The sequence below is a fragment of the Trichosurus vulpecula genome, chromosome 2 (assembly GCF_011100635.1).
Source record: "Trichosurus vulpecula isolate mTriVul1 chromosome 2, mTriVul1.pri, whole genome shotgun sequence".
Lineage (NCBI taxonomy): Eukaryota > Metazoa > Chordata > Mammalia > Diprotodontia > Phalangeridae > Trichosurus > Trichosurus vulpecula.
In genome coordinates this window covers 381,902,649-381,926,227 of record NC_050574.1, presented here as the reverse complement: position 1 = coordinate 381,926,227, position 23,579 = coordinate 381,902,649, and the positions used below count along the sequence as shown (strand labels likewise).

General features: G+C 38.0%; 1 protein-coding gene across 1 annotated transcript in view; it reads left to right on the top strand.

Annotated features, from left to right (window-relative positions):
• PRDM15 (PR/SET domain 15) overlaps positions 1-23,579 on the top strand; it is a 148,365-nt gene that overhangs the window by 27,044 nt on the left and 97,742 nt on the right. The window contains exon 5 of the mRNA XM_036747347.1: positions 22,272-22,496. Coding sequence (XP_036603242.1) covers positions 22,272-22,496 — 225 coding nt within the window. The remainder of the gene's footprint in view (positions 1-22,271; positions 22,497-23,579) is intronic.

Below are 23,579 nucleotides of genomic sequence, written 5' to 3'. Positions count from 1 at the left end.
AAATGAGGTCATTTTTACTCTATCTCATATCACTCACATCTCATATCACTCAATATCTTTTCCTTCATCCCCATATTACATAAAGAGGTGGCCCTTCTCTCTCTAAAGGCAGACCCTTCTCTGTATACTTTTGGTTCCATCCCCACCCATTTTCTCTGACAAATTGCACCCAGTGGTCTTTTCTCAATCCTCATCCTTCTTGACCTCTCTGCATCCTTTGATATTATCTGCTTCTCCTCTCTTAAGTTTTCAAGTTCTCTTCCTACCTGTCTGACAATTCCTTCTCAGTCTCCTTTGCTGGATCTTCATCTGTATCACTCCTGCTAACCATTAGCTCCCAAGGATTCAAATATCCGCCCTATATAAATGATTTCCAGATCTTTGTATCAAGCTCCAGTCCCTTTCCTGAGTTCCTTTTCCATATCACCATCTACTTTTTAGATTATCTTAAATTAGTAGCTAAACAGAGCATTTTATATTTATTCTTGGAGACAGTAGGAACTACTAGAGTTTATGGATGGAGGGAGGTTGTGATATCATCTGATCTGTACTTTAGTAAAATAACCTGAGTGGAGGATGGATTATAATGGGGAGAGGTTTGAAGCAGGGGGAACTTCCAGAAGGTTATTGCAGTGCTTCAGGCACCAAGATGGTGAATGTATGGTGAGAAAAGGATATGATGTTATGAAGGTAGAAAAGAAAAAACTTGAAGAGTTTTGGATATGTGGGGTCAGTGTGAGTGAGGAGTTGAGGATGACACTGAAGTTGTGAGCCTGGTGACTAGGATCACAGTGTTGCTCTCAGCAGCAATAGGAACATTGTGAAGGTTTGTCTGGAAAGATAATGAGTTCAGTTTTGGACTATCTATTCATGTTTCTAAGCCTACACTGAAAAGCAGTTCAATGAATTGTTCAACGAAAAGTGAAAAGTAAACAAGTCAATTACCCAAGAGAAGCAAGAATGTTTTAATAATATGTGTTGTTGTTCAGGCATGTCTGACTCTCCATGACCCCTTCAGAGTTTTCTTGGCAAAGATACTGGAGTGGTTTGCCATTTCCTTCTCCAGCTCATTTTATAGATGAGGAAACTGAGGCAAACAGGGTTAAATGACTTGCCTACGGTTACACAGCTAGTATGTGTCTAAGGTCAGATTTGAACTCAGGTCTTCCTGATTCCTGGACTCTATCCACCACACCACCTAGCTGCCCGTTATAATATATAATTCCCTTCAGAAATGAGGGGAATACAAAAATGAAAAATTTAATCTTCCCTGCTCTCAAAGAGCTTGTAGTTTGGCAGAAGTTAAGATATATATGAATATGTTTTCTAAATTAGAATGCGAATAGTACATAGAAGGGCTGAATCTCAGGGAAGAGGTTGTACCTGAGCTGAACTTTAAAGGGAGAGAAGGCTTTAAATAGGCAGAGATTAAATGCATACAGGTAAGAGAAACTAAATAAAGTCAGCTCTTTGATTAAAAAAAATCCAACACATTCAGCTAAATAGATGCATGCAAAATAATTGCTGCAACCTTCCAACTGTGACCTTTCTTTCTCTTACATACTTTAAGAAGATTGAAGGGAATAGAAGGTCACAGCTTTTTAGATTTGGAAAAGGTATCATTCTGAACAACTTTTGTTTACATCCCAGTGGTTTTCTATGTGAATGTGAATTCTACAGAATTACATCAGGAATACTATAATGTTAGAGGGAAAGCTCTTAGAAGATCATAGATTTAGAATTGGAAGGACTGTTAGAATCATCTAGTCCAGTTTCTCATATTACAAGTGAGGAATATGAGGCCCAAATAGGTTAAGAGGCCAGATAAATAATAAGTATCAGACTTAGGATTGGAACCTGAGTCCTTCAGTTCTAAATCTAGTATTATCTCCACTGTACCATATTGCTTCCTTGCTTATTGCTTAAATGTGTCTGCTGTAGAGAACTGGAACAGTACAAAGACCTTTAACCCCTAGTCTCCTTTGTGTCATAAAGCTTTGGGTTTTTACCAGCAAATCTTAGAGTCGTTGGTTAGGAGATTCTTTACGGTGCCAGGGGTTTGCAGCATGCCTGACTTTCACTCTGTCATAGTAATAAAAATAACAAAAAGCCATGATAAAGAAAAAGTCACATACACATATATGTGTATATAAAGGGTCACTTACACACACACACACACTCACACTCACACACACACACACACACACACACACACACACACACACACACACACACACACACCATTTTACCCTTTCTCTGATTCCTTTATGTTTGGAATGGAATATGACAAGGGAATAGAATCTCACCCAAATTTCCAAATACAGCAGTCTTCTATAAGAAGATTTAATAGCAGAGTGTACAGTTTGCTGACTCTGAAGGTCAGTGACCGTCACGGTTTAACGGCCATGATCCAGACATAGCCCACCCCCCAAAGTGCGCAAAGCTCTTATATTGCTCTTTGTAGCTCAAAGGGCACGAATGTCACAAACTGATTCTCAGAGGGCACTTCTTTCATTTTAATGTACTGCTGACATACCGAAAAATTAAAATGGATGATTGCAGATGAATTTAAATTTATTCAAATTTAACTTACCTAATCTCAGAATTTCACTAGCAAATTGGTGCATGTATTACAAATTACAAGGTGTCATCAGTTTACGAGAGTATTATCTGCACTGTGGGTGGCTTCGTTGTAGGATTAACTGATTGCTGTTCACTTTTTTTTTGGCTTTTAGCCAGCACTGCAGAAAGCAGTGTTCCTGTTGAATCAGAGTCCAGTCAGTGGACATGTAAAGTATGTTCTACTACCTTCCAAGAGCCACAGCTACTGACTGGTAAGGCCAACAGTTGCCAAGAAAAGTACCCCACAAACTACTATGATGTATTTCCTTAATAAACCAATAATTGCTGGCATTGTTATGTTTAGTTCCAGAAAAACACTATACTGTATTTCTTTTTGACTCAACTCTATTACTCCCTTAGTGCTACTTCTTTCGCTCTGTTGATTATCTCCAATTTATCCTGTCTGTATCTTATTTTACATAGTTGTTTTCTTGTTGTCTTATTAGACTGAATTCCTTGAGAGCAGGGATTGTCTTTTGCGTTCCTTTGTTTCCCCTGCGCTTAACACAGGGCCTGGCAATGTAGATCAAACTGGTACTCCCTGTATATGTCTGCAAAGGGCGGTGGGCAACGTTTTCTTCCCTAGTTATCTGCTTTACTGCCTGTCGTTTGCTTTTCTACTTTGATGGACCTATGATTTTATTGATGTCATCACTTCTGCCTGTGCAGATTTGTAACCTTTCATACCTTATCATTCTGCCTGCTTTTTATCTATGTCTTTCCATAGATCTTTCTTACAGGACACAACCAACATACTGGAGACCTTCCTCATTCTTTCTATATCTCTCTGTATACCAATGTATACCAATCACTCGAAGTGTCCATTGTTTTGTTGTGTTGTGTTTTTGTTTTTTAATGTAACTGACCCACTTGCTTTTGATATTTTACTGCTATCTTTTATGCCACTCCTGTGCTAGTCATCATAGATAATGTGCTGTAGCTTACCTATATCTACTGTATCTCTTTCCATTCCCCTTTAAGCTAGTTTTAATTCTGCCACATAGCATTAACAGGAGAATGTTGGTATTAAAGAGATAGGATTTGCTGCAGTTTGCCCCAGACTGTGACTTGTTCCAATATCTGAGACTTCTCTTATTAAAGATTTATTCCTTTGGTTCTTAAAGGGAAAAGCCTTTCAGAATCACTTAAATGCAGGTATCTTTTTTTTTTTTCTTTATTTATTTTTAGTTTACCACACACGGTTCTACATAGTTTTGAGTTCCAGTTTTTCTCCCCTCCCTCCCCCCTCCCTCCCCAAGATGGCATGAAGTCTCATATAACTGTCATGTATAACTTCGCATTGAATTAATTTATGCTCTAGTCAAGTCGTGGAGAAGAATTTTGACCAATTGAATGAATCATGAGAAAGAAGAAACAGAACCAAAAAAAAAACAAAACAAAAAAAAAAAACCCCAAAAACAAAAACAAAAGAGAAGCAGAAAAGGCGAGCATGTAGTGTGCCTCAGTCTGTATTCAAACTTCGCAGTTCTTTCTCTGAATGAAGATAGCATTCTCCATCGTGAGTCCCCTGGAGTTGTCCTTGCCCCTTTAGGTTGCTGAGAGAAGCGCAGTATGTCAGGATTGGTCCTCACGAAATCCACATATCTGTGGCTGTGCACAACGTTCTCCTGGCTCTGCTCCGCTCACTCAGCATTATGTCGTGTAGGTTTTTCCAGGTTGTTATGAAGTCTGCATCATCCCCATTTCTTATGGCACAATAGTATTCCATCACCTTCATATACCACAGCTTGTTCAGCCATTCCCCAATTGATGGGCATCCCTTTGCTCTCCAATTCTTGGCTACCACAAAGAGAGCTGCTATAAATATTCTTGTACATATGGGTCCTTTTCCCGCTTGCGTGATTTCTTTGGGATACAACCCTAGAAGTGGTATTACTGGGTCAAAGGGTATGAACATTTCTATAGCCCTTTGGGCATAGTTCCACACCGCCCTCTAAAATGGCTGGATCAGCTCACAACTCCACCAGCAATGCAACAATGTTCCAATTTCCCCACATCCTTTCCAGCATTTATCATTCTCCTGATTTGTTATTTTAGCCAATCTGACAGGAGAGATGTGGTATCTAAGAGTTGTTTTGATTTGCATTTCTCTAATCAGCAGCGATCCAGAGCATTTTTCCATATGCCTGTAGATAGCTTTAATTTCTTCCTCTGAAAACTGCCTGTTCATATCCTTTGACCATTTCTCAATTGGGGAATGGCTTGTATTCCTATATATTTGGCTTAGCTCCCTGTATATTTTAGAGATGAGGCCTTTATCAGAGATACTAGTTGCAAAGATTTTCTCCCAATTTTCTGCTTCCCTCCTAATTCTTGTTGCATTGGCTTTTTTTGTACAAAAACATTTCAATTTGACATAATCAAAATTATCCATTTTGCATTTTGTAATGCTCTTTATCTCTTGTTGGGTCATGAATTCTTTACTTTTCCACAAATCTGATAAGTAAACTATTCCTTGCTTTCCCAAATTACTTAGAGTATCAACTTTTACTCCTAAATCATGAACCCATTTTGACTTTATTTTGGTATATGGTGTAAGATATTGGTCTATGCCCAGTTTTTGCCCTACCATTTTCCAATTTTCCCAACAGTTTTTGTGAAATAGTGAATTATTAGCCCAGAAACTGGCTTCTTTGGGCTTATCAAAGAGTAGATTGCTAAACTTGTTGATTTCACCTACTTGTGTACCTATCCTATTCCACTGATCCACACCCCTGTTTCTTAACCAGTACCAGGCAGTTTTGATGACTGCTGCTGTGTAGTACAATTTAATATCTGGTGTGGCTAAACCAGCATCTCTAGCATGTCTTTTCATTAATATCCTAGATACTCTAGACCTCTTGTTTTTCCAAATGAATTTTGTTATTATTTTGTCCAGCTCAGTAAAAAAATTTTTTGGTAGTTCGATTGGTATGGCACTGAATAGATAGATTAATTTAGGTAGAATTGTCATTTTTATTATATTAGCTCGGCCTAACCATGAGCAACTGATATTTCTCCATTTATTTAGATCTGATTTTATTCGTGTGAAAAGTGTTTCATAGTTATGTTCATATAGGCCCTGGGTTTGTCTTGGCAAATAGACTCCCAAATATTTTATAGTGCCTTCAGTAACTTTGAATGGAATTTCTCTTTCTATCTCTTGCTGTTGGGCTTTGTCAGTAATGTATAGGAATGCTGAGGATTTGTGTGGGTTTATTTTATATCCTGCAACTTTGCTAAAGTTGTTTATTATTTCAAGTAGTTTTTTACTTGATTCTCTAGGATTCTCTAGATAAATCATCATATCATCTGCAAAAAGTGATAATTTAGTTTCTTCTTTTCCTATTCTAATTCCTTCAATTTCTTTTTCTTCTCTTATTGCTACAGCTAATGTTTCTAGAACCAAATTGAATAATAGGGGTGATAATGGACATCCTTGTTTCACCCCTGATCTTATTGGGAATGCATCTAGTTTATCCCCATTACAAATAATGCTTGTTGATGGTTTTAGGTAGATGCTATTTATAATTTTGAGGAAGGTTCCCCTTATTCCTATGCTTTCTAGTGTTTTTAATAGGAATGGGTGTTGTACTTTGTCAAAGGCTTTTTCTGCATCTATTGAGATGATCATATGGTTTCTGCTAGTTTTGTTGTTGATATGGTCAATTGTGCTAATAGTTTTCCTAATATTGAACCAGCCTTGCTAAATGCAGGTATCTTAAGGGAGGATAAAACTTAACTCTGTGCCTTGGCTCCTTGTTGAAAGCAGGGTCATAAGGGAATGTAACTCAGAATAATGTAAGAACCAAGGAGGTCTGACCTATCCGATTTGAGAGATACAGAAAAAGAGATTGGGAAAGGTGCAGAAGACAGAGATCAATCACTTAACTACACATTTTCTGCATTTTAAGAAAGATAATCTCTTTATAATTATCTGTTACCTTAAGGTGATACTTAAGAAACTGAATTAGTCATTGGTACTAGTCATATGGAACTCATTATTTTCTTCAGTTTGATCTATTTCTCCCCCAGATTTTTACCCACATTTCTATACCTTTTGCTAATTTTTGTTTTTTCTATGAAATAATAATCTTTATATAATGTTAATTGATGAGGTGAGAGATGTGTAATTAGAAGTCATATCATTTAAATATAGCTCTTTACCTTTTTTGTCCTCTAGAATGTGCAAATACAGAACTGACCTTAGAGTTTAATTGTGATTAAATCACACTGATTAGATGGATTCTGGATCAAGAGGAAGTTTCATAAAATTTCTGAGTACTTCATCTCTAGGTCATTAGAATATTTCTGGGTACTGAGAGATTTTTTTTTTCCTTCCGTGAAAGTTTCAGGGGCAGAGACATTAATGTTACTTAGAGAACAAAAATTCTTCCATTGATTTGAAATGTGACTTTCTTAGCATTTAATTCTAGTCAAGATTAAGAGGAAATTTGCATCAAATTTGGACTCCATGTGTTTTAGACTTTTGAATTTTGTCATTTTGTTATTTGCATAGCTAGAAACATTTTTGTTTTTCGTGTGTGTGTGTGTGTATTTATATTTTAGGCAGCCAGATGGTTCTGTGAATAGAGTACTAGGCCTGGAGTCAGAAAGACCCGAGTTCAAATGCAGCCTCAGACATGTAGCGGTTATGTGACCCTGGGCAAGCCACTTAACTTCTGTGATTGGGGAGCTCAGTGTATCATAAGGGAGGCCATTCACTTTTTTTTTTTTAGCATTATTTAATTTCCTTATATGTTTTCATTGTTGTCTTTTGTTTTAACATTGCCTAACTTTTCCTCTATATTGTTTCTTCCCCTACACCCAGACAAAAAGCCATCCTGTGTATCAAAGACATTTTTAAAAAGAAAAAGAGGAAAAAAAATCAGCAAAAATTAATATTTCATTGAAAAATGACAAAATGTGCAATCTGACAAAAATCTGACAAAAATATGCAATGTTGCGTATCCATGGACTATCCACATCTGAAAAAGTATGGGGAAAAGAGTCTTCTCAAATCTTTTCTTTGGGGCCAGGCTTGTTCTTTGTAATTTTCAGCATTCCTTTTTAATTGTTTTAGCACTTAGATATAGATATATTGTTGTTTAATCATTCAGTTGTATCTGACTCTTCATGACTCCATGTACCATAGCATACCTATGCTGTTTATAGGGTTTTTTTGGCAAAGATACTGGAGTGGTTTGTCCTTCCCTTTTCCAGTAGATTAAGGCAAAGAGAGGGATTAGTAAGGCTTCCTGTAGAAGGTGGGATTTTAGTTGGAACTTAAAAGAAACCAGCGTGGTCAATAGTCAGAGAGGAGGAAGGAGGGTGTCCCAGTGTTCTCTGGAAAAGCCAGAGAAAATTCCTGGAGCCAAGAGATAGAATGTCTTGTTCGTGAAAGAATTAGGAGGCCAGTGTCACTGGATCAGAGAGTACTTGTTGGGAAGTAAGGTGTAAGAAGTTTAGAAAGGTAAGAGAGGACTGTGTTATGAAGGGTTAGAATGGCAAACATAGCATTTTGTATTTGCTCATGGAGGCAATAGGAAGCCACTGGAGTCTAATGAATGAGGGGGTGGGTGTGGGTATGACGTGATTTAGACCTATATTTTAGGACAGTCACTTTAGTAGCTGAATGAAGAGTGGATTGTAGTGGGGAGAAACTAGAGGCAGGCAGATCCTCCAGCAGGCTGTTGTAGTCATCGAGGTGTGAGGGGATGAGGGCCTGCACTAGAGTAGTGGCAGTGTCAGAGGAGAGAAGGAGGCGTATTCAAGAGATGTTTGCAAAGGTGAAATTGCCAAGGAGGCGAGGTGGTAAGAGATAGTGAAGAATCCAGGACGACTCCCAGGTGGCTAGCTTGAGAGAGTGGGGGCATGGTGTTGCCTTCTACAATAATAGGGAAGGTAGGAGGGGAGAGGACATAAAGGGAAAGATAATAAATTCTGTTTTGTACATATTGAGTTTGAGACGCCCACTGGATAAATGGGTCAAGATGTCTGAAAGGCAATTGGAGAGGGAAGACTAGAGGTCAGTAGAGATACTGGGTCAGCATAGGTAGATTTGAGAATCACCAGCATAGAGGTGGTAATTAAACCCATGGGAGAGGATGAGATCACCAAGTGAGGTAGTAGAATGGAGGCAGAAGAGAAGAGGGTCCAGGACAGGATGCTAAGGGACACCTCTGGTTAGAGGGTGTGATGTGGAAGAAGATCTAGTGAAGAAGACAGAGAAGGAGTAGCTAGATGGGAGGAAAACCAGGAGAGAATGGAGTCCCAAAAATCTAAAGAGAAGAGATTGTCAGGGAAGAGAGAGTGATCAACAATATCAAAGGCTGCAGAGGGGTCACGAATGAGGATTAAGAAAGGGCCATTGCATTGGCAACTAAGAGATCATTAATAATTTTGGAGAGAGGAGTTGAGTGAAATGATAAAGTCAGAAATCAGATTGTAAGGGGTTAAGAAGAGAATGAGAGTTGAGAAAGTAGAGGCACCTATTGTAGATGGCCTTTTTGAGGAGTTTAGCTACCAGGAGCAGGAGAGATACAGGATAATAGTGGAGATGGATGGATCCAATGGGTTTTTTTTTTTCAATTTGGGGAGACATGGTTATATTTGTAGGCAGTAAGAAATGAACCAGCAGAGAGGGAGAGACTAACAATAAGTGAAAGAGGAAAGAAAACAAAGGACACAATCTGTCTGAAGAGAAGAGAGGAGATGAGAACTTAAACATTTTGGAGGTGACAATTGAAAGATTTGAGGAATTGACTTTCAAGATATCTGAATATAACAAATGATTGGGCAGGGGGAGGAATCACATACCGTATTATTCCAGCAAAAATATGATCAAGATGATGTCAATAACTATCAGTCCATATGCCTATTTTCTTAGCTCCATAAAATCTTTATGAGAACTACCTACAGATATATTGATAAGGGAGCAGGTAGTTTTTTGTAAGTAATTTTCAGTAATAGGCTTTACAGTCTTTTTTATAGTTGCACAATTGACTAAAAGTTGTTAAGTTAGTCGTGTAGTCAGTAAACACTTATTAAGCAACTACAAGTGCCATGGACTGTTTTAGGCACTGAGAATACAAAGAAAGGCAAAAGATCCCCTGGTTCTCAAGGAGCTTATAGTTTTATGGATGAGACAATATGTAAACAAGAAGGGATATACAGAATAAATTGGAAATCATCAACAGAGGGAAGTCACTAGAATTAAGAGGGTTTGGGAAAGGCTTCCTATAAAAAGTGGAATTTTTAGCTGGGATTTGAAGGAAACTAGAGAAGTAAGGAGGGAGAATATTTCAGGCATGGGGGACAGCCAGTGAAAATGCCCAGAGCTAAGACATGGAGTGTCTTGTTTGAGAAATATTGAAGAATCCAGTGTTACTGGATTGCAGAGTGTGTCAAGGGGGATATATATGTAATGTGTAAGAAAATTATAAAGGTAAGGGTAGTTTGGAGTGCCAAACAGAAGATTTTATATTTGATCCTGGAGGTGACTGAGAGCCACTGGAGTTTATTGAGTCGGGAGGTGACATAATCAGACCTACACTCTAGACATGACATCTGAATGGAGGATGGCCTGGAGTGAGGAGAGATTTGAGGCAGGGAGCGACCATCAGGCTATTTCCGTAGCCCAGGTGTGAGGTGATGAGATATTGCACCAAGATGGTGGAAGTGACAGAGGAGAGAAGGTGATGTATTTGAGAGATGTTACAGAGGAAAAATCAACAAGCCTTGGCAACAGAAAGGATATGGAAAATGAGAGGGAGGAATTGAGGATGACATCTATGTTGTGAACATGGGTGACTAGGAAGATGGGGGTACCCCTAAAAGTAACAAGGTAGGGAGAGGGGAGGATTTGGGGGGAAAGATAATAAATTCAGTTTTGGACATGTTGAATTTAAGATGTTTAAAAGACATACAATTGAAGATGTCTATTAGGCAGTTGGAAATGGTAAGACTGGTGGTTAGAGCTAGATAAGTAGATTTGAGAATCATTAACATAGAGATAACTCTTGACTACCTAGAAGCTGAGTTCACCTAGGTCCTAAATCCTGTCTTTGATTAACCCTGTCCATTTGAACCTTTTAATCAATGACTTAAAGATTTAGATGGCATGATTATCAAATTTGCAGACAACAGAAATGAAAAGATAAAGCATGTTCAGTGACTTGGCCAGGGTCACATTGATAGTATGTGAAACCAAGATTTGCCTTGTAGCTATGAATAAATGAATTTCAGTGCATAACAACATTCTAGTCACTTCTCTATGTCTTCATCAGGATGCCTCTTATTTATTCTCATTCATCATTCTTATATGTCATAGTATGGTGTTCTGGTTTGCCTTTTCTTGTTTTGCTTCATACTGTTTCATAAATATAGTCTCACATTTCTCAATATTTATTCTTCATAATTATTATTTTATTAGACTAATGGATTCATTTTTGTTGTTTTTCTGGTGGTGTAATTTGTATAGCCCCTGAGTGAGGGAACCCCCCCCTTTTGTCCCCCCCAACATTGATTAACTGGTGCTTAGCAACTTAAAGTCTTCTAAAGTTGTATGGAACATTGAGAAGTGACTTGCCTTGGGTCATAGTTTACGTCTGAAGTGGGACTTGGACCCAGGTAATCCTGACCACTATACTACACTACTTCTTATTAATGTACTACAATTTATTTAACCAACCCCCAATTATTGGACATTTAGGTTGCTTAGATTGCAATCTTTTTATAATTAACAATAATGCTGCTATAAAGATTACGGAGGAAATAATTCTTTTTAAGTAATAATTTTAGGGTTTATTCACAGTAACCAACATTCATCTTGTACATAAGAAAAGCATGAGAGTCTGTCAAATACTTTGCAAAAATTAGGTTATATTATGTCTCTGGCATTTCCTTGATGAATCATTCTAGAAAGCCTTTCCAAAAGGGAATTAGGTTAGACTATCATGACTGTATTGGATAAAGACAGTATGATCAGAAGGAACAATTTCATTGTGATCACTGTTTCCTTTTCTAGGTAGTAACTTGTAATCACTTTAATAATGCATTCTAGAATTTTGCAGCAAATTTTAATTAAATTCTTGGTCCTATAGTTTTCTCTTTTGACCTTTTTTTAATCCTATAGCACATCTCCTGTTTGTTGAGGATTTCATATTTATGTAATATTTTGCTTCCAGATTTCACTGGTCCTTCCTTTTCTTTTCTGTGTAACATTTTTTTAATCACTTGACACAGGTCAGAATTTCTCTTTGCCTTTTCAGATTCATTTCCTTCTTTGTTTTTACAGTGACATCATTTTGTTGTATAAAAGGAGCACTTCATTCTCACTGATAACCCTGAAAATAGAGATACATTTTTTTGAGTCTCTTCTAGGAGGCGCATCAATCTGCAGTTTGAGCATAAATAGCAGGATGAATTCCTTTAAAATGGTGGGATCTCCAGATGCTCATATTTGTGGATCACATTATGCTGATTCTATTAAGCCATGGGATTGTATAGATAGAGGGGTAAGGAGCCTGTGGCCTAGAGGCCATATGTGGCCCTCTAGGTCCTCAAGTTCAACCCTTTGACTGAATCCAAACTTCTCAGAACAAATCCCCTTAATAAAAGGATTTGTTCTATAAGACTTGGACTCAGTCAAAGGGTCGCACTTGAAGACCTAGAAGGCCACATGTGGCCTTGAGGTTATAGGTTCCCCACCCCTGGATAGAACATCCTCAGTAAGGACCCACAACCACTCAGAAGAGTTCAACGGGTCAGTCAAAACGGGAAAAGCCAAATAGATGCAGAACGGCTGTTGTTGAGATTAGGATATGCAGTTGAATTGAAGGTTGTTACTTCATCATGACCTGCATTGTCATGTACTGAATATTGATGGTGATCTCAGCCTTAAAATGAATAAAAAGAAGAGAATGGGCCAGATTGCACATGGGAAAGTACACAGTGTTTTCAATGATTCTAAGCTGCCCCCTAACATACAACCCCATCTTTTAATTACCAGCATTCTTCTTGTGATATTGTGTAGCTGTGAATCATTAGAATGGTCTCTAAAGAATTAAAAATATGAGGGACACGAATGGTAATGAAAAGTTATTAACAACAATAACTAGCATTTGAAAAGGGATATTTTTTATGCAGAGGAACAATTTGAAAAGCATGTAGTCTTGTATAGCAGTAAGGCAAAATTCATGACCTTGGAGAGGACCATGGGCATTCCTGAATGGTTCCAAATGGCAAAGTATAAGGAATTTTCTAGGTAGAAGGCAGAGGAAGTATGACATTTATTTAGACTACAGAGGATCAGATTCAAGGACCAATGCTCCCAATTTGATATTGTGGCAATAATATTCCAAAATTGATAAGCCCACATCACTGTAGTAACAAGGAAATTATAACAAAATATTGGAACCAAGCCATACTTGTATCTTCCCTTGCTAGTGCCTTCCTATAAAAGATCACTCATGAATCCTAACTCTCCACTTAGTACTCTCTCCTAACTCAGAGTTCCCAGTTCCTTGATCTCTGCAACTCTCTTGTTCAGGACTCTCAGCTCTACACTCTATGCTGGCTCTCTGCTTCTGAATCCTTCCACTCTGCTGCTCCCAGTCCTGGGCTCTCTTTTTATACAGTCTACATCTGATTGACTAGAACTCAGCTCACATACAGCTCACACACTTGGTCTTAGCAACTCCCCTTGGCGCCCTGAGGGCTTCACACCCACATTGGCTTGGCACCTAGTAAGTAGGGGCTTTAGGCCTAATTAGGAACAAAGATATAATCATGCTTTCTCACCTAGGCCCACCTGAGCCCTATTGAATGGGTGGGGAAGATCTTTGATCAGATTAATACTAGATCTTGTGAAAATAAAGGATAAATAGATTCACAGTCAAGACAAAACAGTAGATAAGATGCAGACTTTGAGTGTTGCCCTGTTACCTATCACATTTTAAGATATACAGTTGGGCCTGTAGTACCCTGGTTAGAACTTATATAGAGAATTTATGAGAGGACTTGGACAAAAAGTCCTCAGGATAAGGTGATGTGGATGAATTTGAAGCCTGTACTGTTGAAGAAAATACTCATGTTGGTGAAATCATGGGCTCTTTGAATTAGAGGCTGTCCCAGTTTTAAGCTATTAATGCTCAAAACAGCTATGACTTTTGGATCTCTATGTATTACAGTGTGACCCTATTAGTGATAGTGCTAATTAGATAATAGCATAAGAAAGCAAAAGATTCATACACACAGGGCAGCTAGGTGGTGTGGTCAGGAAGACCTGATTTCAAATCCTGCTTCAGATATTTACTGCCTCTGTGATCCTGGCAAGTCACTTAACCCTCTTTGCCTCAGATTCCTCATCTGCAAATTGAGCTGGAGAAGGCAAACCACTCCAGTATCTGCCAGCACTTGCTGCCACTTGCCGTGGCTACCAGAGAGTGAAAAGGATGCTAAAGAGAGTGAAAAGAAAACCAAGGCCAGGCTGGAGTGTAAAGGACAGCTCCATTTATTATGCAGAGGGATAGGGCTTATATACCCTTTTAGGCAAACAGAATCAACAAACCCAGGTATTTGCATAATGCATGACTTCCCTTTTTGCCCTAAACAATATTGTGTTAATAGCCCACAGGTAGTGTTTAGCACATGTGTGCCCTGGGGGTATTGAAGAGAGCACGTGTATACCTAGGAGGCTTAGGGAGCCTTTATCCTAAACAGCCTGTGTATGCCAAGGGTGGGGGGAGGTATGGAGAGCCCACGTGCTAAGTTATCAGCCCAAGGGCAAGAACAGGCCTCTGGGCTGTATCTTATCCCAGAATGGACTTTCTCAGAGCTGGCCTTCTACAAGTATCTTTGCCAAAAAAATAAGCAAATGGAGTTGCAAAGAGTTGGACACAACTAAAACCACTGAACAACATACACATACATAATCTCACATAGATAGACACATACACACACATATGGATTAATTTATTATAAAAGTATCAAATGGTTCAAAACCTTTCCTAGAATATTTTCAAAGGTGCATGCTGGTGTCTAACAGAAGAAACTCTTCTGTGACCTTTGTGAAGATGCCCTTTCACCTTTGGTTTTGCTTCATTTCTGAGAGGGTAGGTGGGGAGGGGGAAGGCAGCAAAAGATACGGCAGGAAGTAACAAATTTGTACTGCAATACTGCATCATATAAAATGTCATTTTATTTGGTTTGCATCTACATTTTATTTAATTGACATGTACATCTTATAAAATCTTACAGTATATAAATAAATTCATAATTGATTAAATGGTTGATTAGATATGTATTTTGAATTATTTCTATATAATATTAAACATAAGCCCTTGATTATCAATTTGAGAAGAAACAGATAATAGAAAATCACACTGAACTTGTCATTTTGAAGTCCTGAGTTAGTGTCTTGTCTCTAACACATAACAGATCATGAGGCCATGTACAAGACACTTTATTTCCCTGTGCCTCTGTTTTCTTTTCTGTAAAATGGGCATAATAATATTTATAATAGAGTTTTTGAGAAGATCAAATAAGATAATTTCACATAAAGCTTTTCATAAAACTTAAAATACTATACAAATGTCAACTCCTGTTAGTGTTAATATTTAATTTTTTTTCCATGAACATAATGAAGGAAAATTACTGATCTGCCTGCTAGAGCCACTGTTTTAAATGACTTTGAATTCTTATAGAAGAAATATAGCTCAGCAAAGGAAATTAAAAATAGCATATATTGGAGCAGGACCAGCCCCAAAGAGATCTAGTATAAAGGATAACAGGTCTGTCTTCACAAAAGAAAGAAAATAACTGAAGCCAACAAGGTGAACTGCAGCTATGGCTGCTGTTGCCACTACTCTGAGATTATGTCTGGAAGTACCTACCCATGTAGAAATAGTGCTTGGCTCACCCTTCTGCAAGTCTGTTCTCTTGGAGGAAGGAACAAATAGTTATGGAAGGGAAGGACTGCTTTTATATCAACTCAATTTCTTCCTGTATTTCTTCCCTACCACTTCCAAGTCATAGTATATGACAAATATTTTTTAAAAGAAAAAGAAGAAGAAGAAGAAGAGGGGAAAAAGTCAACGTAACTGATCAGTATGTAAAAGTTGAGTGTGTGTGTGTATCTATATGTGTGTGTATGTATACACACACACAGACGCACACATATAATTCTCTACACCTGTGGCACCCCCCTCCTCTCCTGCCTCCAACTTCTCCAGAAGAGTAGGGAGAGGTACCTACTCCTGTCTCTTCTTTGTGGCTAAACTTGTTCTTTATAAGTTTGCAACATTTGTTTTCAGTTGTTTTGTGGTGCTTACTATATTATTTACTTGTCTCTACTTACTTCATTATAAATCGATTTAGTGATCCAGTGGATAAAGTGGTGGACCTAGAGTCAGAAAGACCAAAGTTGAAATTTGGGCTCAAACATTTACTAGCCATGTGACTTTGGGCAAATCATTTAAATTTCTGTTACCTCAGTTTCCTCATCTATAGAATGAAGATGATAATAACACCAGCCTCTCAGGATAGTTATAAGGATAAAATGAGATAATATTTGTAAAGAGCTTTGCCAACCTTAAAGCACTATGTAAATGCCAACGGTTGCTAAATAGTCTTTCAGTACCTCACTTACCAACTCATTATCCTGTCTTGGCTCTTCCAAACCTTTTCATCCCTCCTCTAACCTCCAATGGCTACTCTCTCAGCTGAGAAACTTGCCTTATATTTTATGGAAAATTTAAGGCCATTTTCAGTGAGCCCTCCTTTCTGTCCTCTTTCTTATCACCCGTCACTTAGCTGCCTTCTGCCCCATCCCCTCCTTCACCCCCATCTCACATGATGAAATGGCCTTACTCCTGACCAAAGCTAATCCCCCTACTTGTTCAAGTGATTCTGTTCCACCTTTTCTCCTCCAACAGATTGCCCCTTCTGTTATCCCCACTCTTTTACTTATTTTCAGTCTCTCCTTATCTACTGGCTTCTTCTCTCCTGCCTACAAACATGCCCATGTTCCCTCCCCCCTGATCCCAATCCTCAACCCAAAAAAACCCTGTCTTGCTCCTTCTATCCCTGCTAACTATTGTCCTATGTTGCTTCTGTCTTTTGGAGCCAAAAGGGCTATAGCTCCTTGAAAAGGCCATTTACAATAGGTACCTCCACTTTTTCTCCTCTCACTCTTTTTTTAACCTGTTACAATCTGACGTCTTTATTTTTTAATTAAACTTCTCTCTCTAAATTTACCAATGATTAATATCTAAATCCAGTGACTTTTTTTCAATCCCCATTTTCCTTGGCCTCTCTGAAGTCTTTGACACTGTTGGTCATTCTCTCTTCCTTAATATTCTCTTCTTTCTAAGTTTTTGGAACTCCACTCTGTCCTGGTTCTCATCCATTCTTTCTCTGTCATTTTGCTGGCTCTTCAGATCACATCCTCTAACTGTAGGTGTCCCTCAGTGTTCTGCCCTGAGTCTTTTTTCCTCTTTCCTCTGACCTCTTCTTTCATTCTTTACTCTATCTCTCACCACCCCTCTCCCCATCCACATCCAAGCTGTTGCCAAGGCCTGTTGATTTCGCCTTTATAACATCTCTCAAATATAATGCAGACCTTCATCATTTCACACCTGTACTATTATAATAACCTGCTGAAGGCTTAACCTGCCTCATTTCTCTCCACACTGAGTCTAATCCATCCTTCCATTTATCCACTAAAATGATTTTCTTAAAGTGCAGGTCTGATCATGTCCCTGTCCCTCCTCCCCACTCAATAAACTCCATTGGCTCCCTATGACCCCCAGAATCAAATTCAAAGTGCTGTGGCATTCAAAGTCCTGCATAACCTCACCACCTCCTACTTCTCTAGTCTTTTTGCACCTTACTTCCTGACATTACTCTTCATTCCAGTGACACTGGCCTCCTACTGTTCCACAAACAAGGGGCTCCTTCCTCAGCTCTGGGTATTTTCTGGGGCTGTCCCCCAGGCCTGGAATGCTTTCCCACCTCTGCCTAGACTACTGACCTCCCTTGCTTTCTTTAGATCCCAACTAAAATCCTTCCTTCTATAGGAAACCTTTTCCTATCCACTCAAGTTCAGTGCCTTCCCTCTGTTAATTACTTCCTATCTATCCAGTATGTAGCTTACTTGGTATGTATTTGTTTGCATGTTATCTCCCCCAGTACATTATAAGCACTTTGAAGGCAGGGACTATCTTTTTCGTACAGTGTTATCCTGGTTCTGCTCATTTCACTTTTCATCAGTTCATGTAAGTCTTTCCAGGTTTTTCTGAGAACATCTTGCCCATTATTTCTTATAGCACAATAGGATTTCATCACAATTCTATACAACAACTTGTTTAGCTATTTCCCAATTGATGGACATCCCCTCAATTACCAATTTTTTGACATCACCAAAAAAAAAATACTGCTATAAATGTTTTTGTACAAAGAGGTCATTTTCCTTTTTGTTTTTTTATTTCTTCGAGATACAAACCTATTATTGGTATTGCTTGGTCAAAGGGTATGCATGGTTTTATAGCACTTTGGACACAGTTCCAAAATGCTCTACAGAATGGCTGAATCACTATACAACTTCACCAACGGTACATTAGTGCCTCAATTTTCCCACATCCCCTCCAATATTTGTTATTTTCCTTTTCTGTCATGTTAGCCAAACTGATAGGTGCAGGGTGGTAGCTCAAAGTTGTTTTAATTTGCATTTCTCTAATTAATAGCTATTTAGAGCATTTTTTCATATGGCTATAGATCGTTTTAATTACTTTGTCTAAAAATTGCCTGTTCATATCTTTTGACCATTTATCAATTGAGGAATGGCTCTTATTTCTATAAATCTGAGTCAGTTCTCTATATATATTTGAGAAATAAGGTCTTTATTAGAGAAACCTGTTGTAAAATTTTTTCACAGTTATGATTACTATGTATTTTCCTCCATCCTATTCCCCCCCTCCCTGTTTATCCTGCTCTCTCTCTCATTTTACAAAGTCTGTTCTCAAATGCTTTGCTCCTAACTTTTATCTCCCCCAATTCTTTCTATAAGCCCGCACATATAAGCCCTCTCCTCCCTGCTTTTATCCTCTTTTCCTCCTGCTTTCCTATATGGTAACATAGATTTCTGTACCCGACTGAGTATGCATGATATTCCCTCTTTGAGCCAATTCTGATGAGAGTAAGGTTCACATACTCCCTCTCCCCTACCTCCCAAATCTTACCCTCTACTGTAAAATCTTTTCACAACTCTTTTCTATTAGATAATTTACCCCACTCTACCTCTCCCTTTCCCTTTCTCCCAGGGCATTCCTCTTTCTCACCATTTAATTTTATTTCTTTTAGATAATCATCCCATCATAGTCAACTTGTGCCTATGCCCTCTATGTAGACTCTTAGCTGCCCTAATAATGAAGAAGTTTTTAGGAGATACAAGTGTCATTTTCCTATGTGGTAATATAAACAGTTCAACCTTATTGAATCCCTTTTGGCTTCTTTCCTGTTTACCTTTTTATGCTTCTCTTGAGTCTTGTATTTAAGAGTCACATTTTCTATTCAGCTCTGGTCTTTTCATCAAAAATGCTTGAAAGTCCTCTATTTGATTTAATATCCATTTTTTTAATACTGAAGAATTATACTCAGTTTTGCTGAGTAGGTGATACTTGGTTGTCATCCTAGCTCTTTGTCCTCCAGAATATCATATTCCAAGGCCTCTGGTCCTTTCATGCAGAAGCTGCTAAATCTTGCATTATCTTGACTGTGGCTCCATGATATCTGAATTGTTTCTTTTTGTGCGCTTGCAGAATTTTCTCCTTGACTTGGGAACTCTGGAATTTGGCTATAATATTCCTAGGAGTTTTCATTTGGGGATCTCTTTCAGGAGGTGATTAGGATTCATTTAATTTCTATTTTACGCTCTGGTTCTAGAATATCATGACAATTTTCCTTGATAATTTCTTGAAAGATATCTAAGCTCTTTTTTTGATAATGGCTTACAGGCAGTCCAATAATTCTTAAGTTATCTCTCTTGGATCTATTTTCCAGGTCAGTTTGTTTATTCAATGAGATATTTCACATTTTCTTCTAGTTTTTTTTTATTCTTTGATTTTGTTTTACTGTTTCTTAGTGTCTCATGGAGTCATTAGCTTCCACTTCTCCAATTCTAATTTTTAAGGAATTATTTTATTCAGTGAGCTTTTGTACCTCTTTTTCCATTTGGCCCATTCTCCTTTTTAATGGATTCTTTTCTTCAGTGGATTTTTGTACCTCTTTTTCCATTTGGCCAATTCTGATTTTCAAGGCATTCTTCTCTTCACTGAATTTTTGTACCTCTTTTAATGTTTGGCACTTTTTGTTTTGTAAGGAGTTATTTACTTCAGTAATTTTTTTTTTAACCAAGCTGTCGACTCTTTTTTTTTTCATGATTTGTACTCTCACTTCTCTTCTCAGTTTTTCCTCTTACTTGATTTTTAAAATCCTTTTTTGAGTTTTTCCATGGCTTGAGCCCAATTCATATTTTTCTTTGAGGCTTTGGATGTAGTAGTTTTGAGTTTGTGTTTTAATCTTCCCTGTCACCTAATACCTTTCCATAGTCAAGATCTTTTCCTGCTGTTTGCTCATTTTTTTCTAGCTTATTTCTTGACTTTTAACTCTAAGCTCAAGTGGAGATCTGCTTCTGGAGTGGAGCGGGCACTGTCCCAAGCTTCAGGTTTTTTATGCAGCTGTTTTCAGAGGTAATTCTGGGTACCTGTAAGTTTTCAGCTCTTTCAAGGTGGTATGGTATATTTACTACTAGGGAGAGGTGTGTTTACTATTCTCCTGGCCTGTGCTCTGGTCTGTGAGCTACTTCAGGCACTCTTTTCTGCCCTGGAACTGTGACCAGGGTCCCAGCAACCTTGCAGCCACAAGGTATGACATGCTAGTGCTCCTTCTCACCATGGGGCTGAGACTCAGGAGTGTGACTCAGATCTAAGTATGGACAATACAACAGAGTTCTGCACCCAGTGCCAGCAAAGGGACTCCTGTAATCTTCTGACTAGTTGTCAGTCCCTGTCATCCGTGGGCTGAGAGGTCTGGAAACTACTGATGATTCAGTCACTCCCAAAGCTATTGATGGTTTACTGGGGCACGAGCTATGTTCCACTTTTATTGCAGTGCAACAGATCTTTGCTTCTGACCTTCTAAGTTGTCTTGGGCTGGACAATTTGCATCACTCCATCCTTTAGTGGGTTCTGATGCTACAGAATTTGTCTTGGGACATTATTTAAAGTTGTTTAAAGGGGTTTTAGGGAGAGCTCAAGCCAATCTATACCTTTCCTCTGACATCTTGGCTCTGCCCTCCCACAACTATTATTTCTAAGATTTGTTTTTTGACCTACTCGTTATTTAGGATTTCATAACTAAGTTTCAAATGAGGTCTATGTATTGTTTTATTATGTTATGGTCTATAAAAGATGTCTTCACTTTTTCTACTTTTCAAGATTTTGCAATATCTCTATGCCTTAGTATGTGGTGAATTTTTGTAAAGGTTTCATTTAATGATGGCTTTACTTTTAATTGAAGATGAACTAAGAAACAGACATCATACCATATTTTCTTCTACATATAGGACAGAGGTAGCTGACTATATAACAAAGAGTTTAAATAACTTAATCCTTAAGAATTGGTGGGTCAAAGGTGGATCATAGAAACATTAGAAAACCTCATCAAAGAAAATGACAACAAGAGACAATATAATAAAACATAGAAATTGTTGTTCAGTTGTTTCACAGACACGCCTGGCCCTTCAGGACCCCATTTGAGGTTTTCTTGGCAAAGATACTGGAGTGGTTTGCCATTTCCTTCTCCAGCTCATTTTTATAGATGAGAAAATTGAGGCAAACAGGGTTTAAATGACTTGCCCAGGGTCACACTTCTAGTAAGTGTTTGAGGCCAGAACCAAACTCAAGAAGAAGAGTCAGGAAGACTCCAGGCCTGGCACTCTATTCACCACACCACCTGATTGCTCCTAAAATGTAAAAAACAGGGACATTAAGTACCACTGGCAAAGGCATGGATTGGTCCAGCCATTTTAGAAAGCAATTTAGAATTATTCACGCAAAGCCACTAAACAGGGGTTTTAACCATTTTTTATATCCTTAAACTTTTCCTGTCTAGCTTCTTCCTTTTTCTCTGATAGCAATATAACAGTAATAAATCATTTATATAGTTGTTTAAGGTTTATGAAATGTTTTCCCAACAATAGCTCAGTGAGTAGAAAAACTATTTCATCCTCATTTTACAAATAACGAAATTGGGCCTCTGAAATTTTAAGCACTATCATAGAATAAGATTTAGAGCTGTGAGGTGGTGTTGGAAGTCATTTAATCCAATAAGGAGGGTCACAAAGCTGGTGCTTGTCTCAGACAAAATTCAAACCTAGGTCTCTTGACTTAAGTTTTTCTACTATGTGGTATGCTGCCTCTCAGGAAAACAAAAACAAAGGCTAATAACATGAGGAGGAATAATGGTAGAATAATATTTATATGTTTGCACATATAAAGAATTTTAACAATAGAAGAGACTTTAGAGATCATCTAGTCTAACTCTATTGAAATACACAGTAATTCCTGATTGTTTCTCTCTCTTTATAGAACATGTATTGAGTCATCTGGAACAAATCAAAGGCATGCCTCCAGCCAGCCATAATGAAATAGCTCCAGATAAAGAAATAGAGGTACTTCCTAAGGATACACCTGTTGTTTCTGAAAGTGGCAGTGCCAACAGAGAACCAAAGAAAAAGCCCCGAAGAGGTAAAAAATCCAAAACTTCAAAAGGTGAACAACCTCTTGTCATCATTGAAGAGAAGGAGCCAACAGGTGAGCGCTGATCCATGGGAATGGTTGCCAATTTGATCATTGGTAGAGTCCCATTTCTTGGGATCAGAGACCTTAAAGATGAAAAGGACTTCAGAGAAATAATTTAATCCATGCTTTCATTTGACAGATAAATAAACTGAGGTTCTTAGTGATGTATGTAATGCAGTGTTTTAAAAAGATTATTCTGGCATTGTTGTATAGGGTGATCAGAGTGAATAGACTGGAGTCATGAGATCATTGTAGACACACAGGTAATAATAATAAACAATACATTTCTTTTATAAGTTTGTTTTACAAAGCACTTTCTTTACAGCAGTCCTATGCAGTGAGTAGTAGAAGTCTTATTATAGTCACTTTAGAGAGAAGAACTGAAGTTTGGAGAGTTTTTAACAACTTTCTAATAAACTTGTGGCTGTCAGAGCCAGGATTTGAACTGCCATGATCTCTGCGGGCACCAAACCCAGGTGCCCACTTCCCACTGTGCATTTCAGTTTCCTACATGTGAGGTGATTAAAGCCAAGAAAATATGCATCTAAATCATATCTATTAGATTTTATTATTGATCTTATGGTTTTGAAATCTCTTAAAATGAGACCACTAGCCTTCTCTTTACCAAATTCAAGCTCAACAGCCTAATTAGATTATTTTGTTTCCACATACATTCCAGTTTCTGAAATTTTCCACTTAAGGTTTTTCTAGCATGCTCAACCAATGTGCTTCTTAGGGGTTGATTTTCCAGCCTGCACATTACCTAGTTCTCTGGCTTATTCTTTGTGTAGCCTGTTGTGTGGATGGTACTCTTTCATGTACCAGAAAAGAAGAAGGGTATAAAGAAAGAAAAATATAATAAAATTTACTTTTCACAAAATCTCTGATACCATGATCCTATGATTCCGTAACATTTAGACATTTTCCTAATGTTAACAGGGGGAGAAGATCAAAACTAGTACCTAAATAAGGTTTGGAGTCCCAGTTTCCACTACCATAGGTTTTCTAATTTTGAACATTTTTAAAACATCAAAACTACTTAGCAACAGATTTTCATTAATCATCTTAATACACATTTAGGTATATGTAAAACTC